Source organism: Montipora capricornis, chromosome 10 (genome assembly GCF_036669925.1).
Source record: "Montipora capricornis isolate CH-2021 chromosome 10, ASM3666992v2, whole genome shotgun sequence".
Classification (NCBI taxonomy): domain Eukaryota; kingdom Metazoa; phylum Cnidaria; class Anthozoa; order Scleractinia; family Acroporidae; genus Montipora; species Montipora capricornis.
In genome coordinates, this window is record NC_090892.1 from 60,249,559 (window position 1) to 60,258,872 (window position 9,314).

At 40.1% G+C, this 9,314-nt stretch overlaps 1 protein-coding gene across 2 annotated transcripts in view; it reads left to right on the plus strand.

Annotated features, from left to right (window-relative positions):
- Window positions 1-1,140: 1,140 nt before the first annotated feature.
- LOC138019574 (ALK tyrosine kinase receptor-like) overlaps window positions 1,141-9,314 on the plus strand; it is a 40,483-nt gene continuing 32,309 nt past the window's right edge. The window contains exons 1-2 of one of the 2 annotated variants that reach the window (XM_068866423.1): window positions 1,141-1,747; window positions 8,040-8,154. In XM_068866423.1, coding sequence (XP_068722524.1) covers window positions 1,388-1,747; window positions 8,040-8,154 — 475 coding nt within the window. In that variant the 5' untranslated portion in view covers window positions 1,141-1,387. The remainder of the gene's footprint in view (window positions 1,748-8,039; window positions 8,155-9,314) is intronic. The other variant, XM_068866424.1, reaches the window with a different exon arrangement.

Consider the following 9,314-nt stretch of genomic DNA (forward strand, 5'->3'; position numbering starts at 1 on the left):
TTATGGCCCAGGTGCGAAGTGTCATCATCATCACCTGGGACATAATGCACCGATCAACTCGAAACTTCAACACCACCACCCCCTCCCCCCCGGACAACGCCTGGGCAATTGAACTTTTGAAGATTGGATCGTTCAAATTCCCGACCCCTCGGGCCAAATTGGTGTTCAAATGCCCTACCCTATCGTTGGATTTGTCTGTAAAGAACGATCGTCGTCGGCTCCTGTTGTCTTTAATAAAGATTTTTTCGAGAGCTTTTTTGTAAGCCAATCGCTCACAATTGCTATATCTCTTCCTTTAAACTCTCCATCTCGTCCAAACACGTGTCTTATAGCTGTTAGCGACTTCGGCGCCTGAAAAAAAAATCCTTTGAAACCTGACCGGCTTCCGGTTCAATTTTCCCCACGCCACGCAGGCACGGGTCAAATTTTCCCCACTCCCCGGGCACAGAACATAGTCAAAGGAATATTTAGCGGGCTGTAGGCAATTGGCCAATCAAAGGGCGCGTACTAACTGAGAGACACAAAACGAGTTTTGAATAGGCCACTATTCGCTATTTTCTCACATCCCATAATACATCTTGTTTTCCCCCCCCTCAATTTTGGCACAATTATTGTTTGCAATTCCTCCTGGGACATGAAAATGTCCCAAGAGAAATCGAAAAAAATGTCTATGCAAATTTTGTGTGGGTAAACAAGGTGTATTACGGGATTTGAGGATGTGGAAAATTACTCTTTGTTTGCCCTCAAAAAATTTGCATAATTTCTCTTAAAACTTACAATGATTCCAAGAGAAAATAAAATAACAATGCTTAGGCAAAATTTTGGGGGGCAAACAAAGAGTATATGGTATTTTTGAAACGAGAAAAGTTTTAAGGGATGTTTGGGGGCGTAGGAAAGTACTTCTGAAGCTCATTGAAATGTTTAAATGCGACTTGCAAATAACAGAATCTCAGTTGTGTGTTTGCCTGGCGTTGGCAGGATATCATGAAAGGATCAAATGTATAAGCCTCATGTCAATTCAAATGGCATATCTGCCAAGGAAATTGAAAAAAATGCAAATATTTTACATTGCAAAATCCATCAAGAATGATCGGATTTGTTCAAAATTCGTACGCACTGGAAACGGTCTAGGGCTTTCGGGAATCGGATTCATGTTATGTCCATGGACGTTTTTATATATGACTGATTCGTTATTTGTGTGCAAACACGAGGACCAACCCTGGGCGTAAAAACTTTCCTAATTCATCACTGTGTTCCGGACACGTTCGCCACCAATGTAAACGTAGCTTTGGTTATTTCTTATAAGTATATCAAATTAATATTATGACGGACACAATTGTCAAGGCGGTGCTAAAGGTCGCCTCTGTGGCGCAGTTCGAAGTTCGTCATGGTTGATTCACTAAGGAATTATCCTTGCTCAGTAATTCTCTTTCACCTATGTCTAATCACGTGCAACATTGTGTGCACGAGAATCAGTTTTCCTGGTTCAATTCTTACGAGAGAAAATTATAGATTGAAAGGACACACTTTTAAATCTTTTGTTACTCGAAGCCAAATCTTATGCACTCAGGGCTGCCTTTCAAATGCAAGCTGTTATTCTACAAATTTCAAAGATGAACTTCCCCATAGTCATCAAAATGGCCTTTGTGAGTTGAACTCCGAGGCAACGGTGGACTTCAAGATCTTGGAAAACGATTTGCATTATGAACACGGATTCATTTACACGCGATACCCCAGAGATACTACGGTAAGTAGAGCATATTTTTTTGTTATAAATAAAATCGTAAGGTTTCTTTTCTTATAAAAGGGAGAAAAACGTTATGCATTCTATTGGGCAGTCCAATAATCCTGATGAGGTATGCAACTTTGACCTATAAAAGTGGAAAGTTATAGGCACCGGGAAAGTTAGCAAAGTGGTGTAACGAAGGAAAAAGGGACTCGAGGTTGAAGAGAACGGATATTTCTACCACTGCCCTGTATGGCATTGTGAGGAATCTCACTCTAACCGAGTAGTTTTCCATATGTTGAAATTACATAATTTGTTGTATTGATCTGTCTGAATTAGCCATTCCTTCGACAGTTTTTTCTTAGTGTTCGTATATTAGGTCTTTTCGTATCTGCATCCTCCATAGGATCATCATATAACCCAAAGCAAGGCATGGGCTCACTATCCATTCACGCCGGCTAGATTTTTCACGGAGTCTCCTAGACTTTCCATAATGATCGAAATATATATATATATATATTTCTTTATGGTAGATGAAGTCCCTTCGCCGTGAAAAATAATGAAATTATATTTAAGGGGACACCGTGCATGAGAATTTTATCAGTTTAACTCAAATCAGATTAAACTGAATGGTTTTTGAGGAGATGGGAAAACCGGAGTACCCGGAGAAAACCTCTCGAAGCAGAGAAGAGAACCAACAAACTCAAGCCACATGTGACAACGGGTGTGGGAATCGAAAGCAGGCCTCATTTTTGGAAGGCTGGTGCTCTCACCACTTCGCCATGCCTAGCTCCTCCCATGGCCATCGTTTTCGTGTTCATGTAAACACTCGCAAAATGATAATATCCCAATCGGCTTGGTAGATGATTTGGCAGAGCACTGCAGAGGTATTCCAGAGATTATTGTTTCAAATCCAGTTCAAGTTTAAAATTTCAGGCTTCCCTCTCGTTACTGCCCGTACAAAATAAGTAGCTTTCTCGATGCGATTATCTAAAAACATGTTACGAATACATTCCAATTTTAACCTACTTGAATTCATTACCGAAGGAGGTGCTTTTATTAAAGCTAAGAGTTAACGGACAACGTTTACGGTTTACGGATAACGTAGAGTTTCTGACTGTTCATCTTGTCCCTGAACAATCTCTCATTAATTGAGCTCTAAAACTGGGGTTGCGGATTTTTCTGCGAACGCACGAGAGTAACCTAGTACGGTCATCTTGAAATTAATTTAATCTTTTGGAATGTCCACGTAGAATCGTTAAAATTTCATCTTGCCACACAATGTAACGTTCGAGCCTTGTTAAACTAAATGCCCTTCTGAAGACAAAGTTTTGAATTCATTCCTTTCTACAGATAATAAACTTTACAACATAGATTTTACTACAGATGATACGTGCTCATTTGCAAAAAAGCTGCCCTCACTCGAGAACATTCTGCATGGAGTGACTTTAACCTGTTCCGGCTTTTCAGACTTTCCACCATGAAATTTTAAAGGGAAGATATATTTTACATGTAATTTGCGGCGCTGGGCATTCTGACAAAGTCATGCCTCTTACTTAATTATCCCCTTCTTTTTGTAAAATGTTATAATAAGGAACCAAGTTCTTCCAAATATTCACGGATTTAAATTCAAGGCGCTATTAAAATTGAAAATGAACGTTTCATAAGGCTTTATGGTAAAAGCAAAAAGACTTCATTGAACAAGGTTGATAGTTCTGTGTCAATTATTCGGGTGTTTTTTTTCGTTCTTCAGCGTATAAGAAACCTATCGATATTGTTATCACCCCGATGTAGAAATGTAGAATAAGGACTCACTTGAACCAATTTTCTGCGCGCACCCACACACTCGACAAACAGTCAAAAGCCCAGGAAAAATAACTATTCCTTTTTTTTTCTAAAGACCTGCAGAAGCTATCAGACAAGCACTGACTAAATAATTAATTTTCGTGTTAAGAAGAATAAAACCAAAGTTTTTGAATGTGCAATTATTCCATGTTTTAGTTTTTCTTCCAAAGAAGCTTGGAAAATTATTACAGCATGTGGCGCTATTAAGACAATAATCAAGAATTGAACACGGCGTTTTCATTTTCTCATCCGGCCAAAACTGCCGGAACTTTTGTATTGAATGCTCTAAGACCCAAAACGTCAGTCAAATGTCGCCATTGCATCCTTTGCTGAAATTGCTTTAAAGTTACAATGGTCTTGGAATTCTAACATGTTTGTCGATCATTAGCTAAAATTAGAACATTGAGCTCGACGAAATTACCATATCAGCTAAAGCATGATATTTAAAACCACAGAAAAAACTTCAGACCGGTGTATGATCAATCCCAATTTCGAAGGAACCATGTTCATAACAGTTACGCACTGTAAGTGGGGAAAAGAATGCGCACACATGTTCATATCATGGGATACTGATTTTTGTCTTTTTTTATCCAGTCTCGTCAGTCGAGTACGTGATGCTGATCACTATTAGGGCCTGGTTACATGGAAGCCGCGAAACCCGCTTGTTCATTTAAACTCTTATTTTTTCGGCGATGCGTTCACATGATAGGTGGGGTGACTCGCGAAGCTACCATGCCGGGTAACCCGCCTAGCCGGGGTCGCTTTTTGCCATGTAAACGGTTGAAGGTGGGGTAACCCACCTACCAGGGGTCGGCTCGTGTTACGCGTAAAAGCGCGCCAAATACTGATCTATTGTAAACAATATGGCAGCTCTCAGATACGAACGTGGCGAATCTTTTCGCCTAATTCATCTCCCCAGTTTGGAACGGCGCAATGACGAAGGCGAACACGAAGGCAATAGAGAAAATGCTGAGTGTCCTTGGTTTTATCCGAGAAGAAACCTGACGCCAGAGGCCATGACCCTTTCGTCAGCTAGCACGAGAATGACGACCTCTGTGCATGACTAGTTCTCTGGCTGGTTCTGGCGTGAACCATGAAATTCTCGTCACAATAGGACAGTTAAATTTTAGACAGTTTTAATCTCTCTGTGCTCACTGAAAAGACTTGAAAAACGTTGCACTGCCAATACCATGTTAATTGCACCAGATCTCAGTACTCAATGCAACCGAAATAGCAATAGCAGAGGAAAACAAGCTAACTTTCGGCATTCATAATATTGATATCATAATCCTTCAACGGAAAGTAGAGCTTTCACCGCATATTTTCGGTCCGTCACACAGAAGTACTCTATTCTTAAAGTGAGGTTAGAGCAAAGACCTCATGAAGTTCTTATTTTTATTTATTGAGGCTCTTCAAATGTGTGAAAGTAGCAAAAAAGTTCATTAAAACTGATAAAGTATACCTTCCCTTCTTTTCATAACAGAAATGAGTTTATCAACAGGGTCGATATGATCCAATTGACCACCGTAAACAAATTTGAAAGCTGATGTTTCCAGCGTTTGCCCGTCAGTTGTCAGAGACGAAGGGCTACCGCTCGAATCGTCAGTTTTCAAATTTCTTTACGGTTAAACTCCTTTATCTTCTTTTAATACCAGCCATTTGTCGTTTTACTTGCAAACTGACAAAACGCCTGTATAAACGGCAAAGAAAATCAACAAAATATTTCATCAAACGACATAATGATCCAATAACACGTATCTACGTGTGCTGTCACTGATTTAGTCTTCTCTTCGAAGATGCAGTGCCTGTTGTGAAAGGGCTCCTTTAAAAAATATTAAGATCGCCTCTGCCAAGGGAACTACACTGAAATTTTCAATGGAATTACATGAGCCAGTAGTTCGCCAGTCACTACACCTTTTTATCGCATGACTAAAAATTCAACAAAATTGTCAATTTAATTTAAAAAGACACAAATTTGCTTCTTTTAAAAACTCTATTCACTTGCCGAACTGAATTAAATTGACAAGAAGCAAAGACTTCAGCGGAAGTGCTTTCATTGACTTGGAATAATGACAAAGTAAATTAGTTTAAAATGTCTTTCGCTGTCATCATCAGTGCCGGAAAGAATTACAAAGGAAATTCAACTTCTATGGGGCAAACGCAAATTTTAAAAAAACTAACTTAAAGATAAATATCGGGAATTTTATGACGTTTAGGGAAAGTCATTAAATTTTGCTCCTTGAATGAAGAGTGAGTTTTATAAAGGAGCCACGAACAAGAAATGGATGCGTAGTGAACGGGCTTGAAATTGGTCCCTTTCCTTTTTTGGCCTCTGAAATTTACTAATCGAAATTTACCTCCAAGTTAGAGCCCTGAGGCCTTTTCAACCGCTGGGGACTGAAAACTAGGACCAATTTGTGTACCATGATGAGAATTATCTATTTCATCGATCAGTTGTCCTCTCACTGTTGTCCCAGAAAAGCTTTCTTACGCTGCTTTTTCGCCCATTTCCCCTGCCTTAGCTATTTTGTGGTTTGCTAAAATATCTTGTGTCGGGGATTCTGCCAATTTCTCAAAAGCCTCTCGGCCTTTCAGTCAGCGGTATCTGGACACAAGGAGCAATTGCTGATCACGAGGGTCATTGTAATCTGTTTCACAACAGAGTGTTAAGAAAGGACCGAGTTCATTACTTCGTCGTAACAGGGGAAACCTTTACTGAATGGGTCAAATCTGTAAGTGCAGGTTTTCACATTTTGTCGTCGCCGCCCAGATGGTAAATGTTTCGCCAGCTGGCTGATGTATTCCAACGTCGGTTTGCCTGTTTACGGGCTGACAACGTAAATTTACTTTGAAAATAACAATAATTAACAGAAAACTACAAATCTTAAATTAATTTTAAAAACTAATATGACCAGAAGGAAAACAGCATAGCACGGCGACAGAATCAACCTATATTTCAGTATTTGCCTGGTGGCTGGTATAGCAATGAAACCTACGGTGTAATTCGATCAACCTTGAAATCTTGGTGCAACTACATATGTACGTTTGGGGAAAGAGATATATATAACGCTACTAACACGAATCACTAACACGCATGTGTGCGAAGTTATGGTGTATATTTCGTAAACAGTGAACGACCACAATCGATCTCTCATTACCTCCTCCTATTCTTCCACCAGCAAATACACATTAAAGCATTGTTATCTGTGTCTAACAGAGATTGGTTTCGAACAAACTACAGGTTGTTGAACAATTATTTTTTTCCTTTTTTGAAGCGAACCACTGGTGAATTTGGGTTTTTCATTTTTTACTTGTCACTATTCCTACACATAGCAACATTAAGTGGTTAACAACTAATCTCTAGAGACAGCTAGGTAACAATGATCAATCATGGCCAATACATTAAAAGGAACCAATGAGAGGTCTGTGTTTTGTGGTCAATCAACGTGGCGGCGATGAGGTAACATGAAACCACCTATGACGTAAGTTATTGTTCTTAATTAACCAACCGGAGATTGATTGGTTGCTGAAACAAATGGTTTTGTTCCCACAGAGTGGAACATTAAAATAAGGAAAAATAAGGAAAAAAATATTATCAAACAGATCCCCTCCTTATTTGAGGCTTTTCGAGAACGCAAACTGCACCCGGGTTTCATATTCTCCTCTCACTACTTCAGGTCAAGTAATTAGGATATTTTTTGCAGAATATACAACGCAAGCATGCAAGGATTATTGCAAATGTTCCCATTCTGGTGTGATCCTTTTTGGTTTTTCCTTCGCCTAGAAAAGAACTAGAATACATAGATGACGTTAACAAAATGAACAAAAACCACGAAACGATACTGCGGCAGCTGAGAACAATGACACACGAAAAAGATGGTCACTTGTGTAGTGTCCCGTACTCGAATTAGAAGCCAGCTTTTCGTTAACTCCAAAGTCGATATTTCTTAGATACACATACGGCTTAAAAACCCTTGAAAGTGGATGTCAGTTAAGCCAGAGTATAGCGATGAATTTGACAAATTCGCAGGATATTCATGCATGTTTTTTTACTTGGGATATTTTGTTACTGTTTTTATTGTTTAGTTTTAATCGTATAGACCTAGCGTACTCTGCACAGAAGTCCATCAGCCAGAAGTCTGTCGTTGGCTCTCATTTGGCCTTTGCCCATCACATCAATCGTATTATCTAAATTTAGCCAAAATAAAGTCAAGCCAAATAATGGCCAATCAGATTGAGCCTGATATCAGCAACGCTTCTGATTGGTCAGCATGCGTGGAACGCAATGGCGCTCTGTTATTTCCCCGGCTGCAAAAAATTATAGCAGTAGCATTTGTAAAAAAAGATAACACCGTAAGCTAATGGGCTACATTCCTTCTGGATTATGGACTTCTGTTCTGTGTTGTTATTCTCGCAGTTATCGTCATTATAACTGTGTATTTCAGTTGCTTTGGTAATTATTTTGTAGGAGGACTGTCGTTGGAGTGGATGTCAAAATAATGGCTCTTGTGTCCAACAAGAGAAAACGTACGCTTGCATTTGTGAGATTCCGTGGACAGGGAGCTTCTGTGAAACAAAAATCAGTAAGTTTGTTTATGAATATTCATGATGTAATGATAGTAATAAACCGGTTTTCAACCGAATTTCGAAGGAAATTTCGTGATTGCTTTGTTGTTTTTCACTTACAAATTTCATAACACACCGATCTCTTAATGTGATCCACCTTCCCACACGCTTGCCATGGGAGAACACTTTTCCTGTTCCCAACCCAGCTTACCACATCTGTTGCATGTGGAGCTGCCCTAATAGTCAGTTGGCGTACTTCCCTGAGGAGATTTACCGTTATGTTGGCTCGTCAGTTGTCTTACTACAGTTACTGGAGACTGTTGACCAAGAAAAGCTCGTGGCTGTTCAGATCTTCCTGCAGAAGCATCGGACGATGATATCTCCAGTTTCTTTAATTCTTTTTGTGAAGTTCTTTCTGTTAAGCGTAGTACGTTCGATGGCTTTCCCGCGCTCTAAAGGAACTTTATTTAAGTGTCTAGTCGTTCTAGCGCTGGAGCGCTAATTGGGGACACTGTAAACTGAAATGAACAATGAAAGTAAATCAAGTCAAATGTTGGTTTTTGAGGAGAGGGGAAACCGGAGTACCCGGAGAAAACCTCTCGGTGCAGAGTAAAGAACCAACAAACTCAACCCACATATGACGCCGAACCCGGGCCACATTGGTGGGAGGTGAGTGCTCTCACCACTGCGCCATCCCTGCACCCCTACAATGGCAATCGTGTCGCAAAGATAGCCTTGGACAGTGAAGTGCCGTATTTTGTTCGTGTTCATGATTTTCCTTGTCGTGCGTGGTATACTGGTCAGCCCCGTCAGTGTTTTGTCGGCCGTAAGTTTGGTCATCGTGCCTCAGACTGCCCTCAGACTGGCGTTGTCATCATCCCGGTCATTTGGCTAGGGAGATATCGGCACATCTGGCGTATGCGCTTCTGGCCGCATGTAATTCTTTTCGTCAGGACTCACTGATTTCATGGTCTTCATCTGTTTTGATTGGCAAAATTCACACTCCTCGATCAGATCGATAATCTTGTCAGAGGCAACAGATGACTATTCCCGGCAAAATGACTAGATTGTACTCTCCTTCAAAGCGCCAAGCCTGATCCCCACAATTAAATCTACAAGAAGTTCTAAGTCTAAAATAAGGGCTAGAAACCGTAAACCTGGCTTGATTTACAACTCT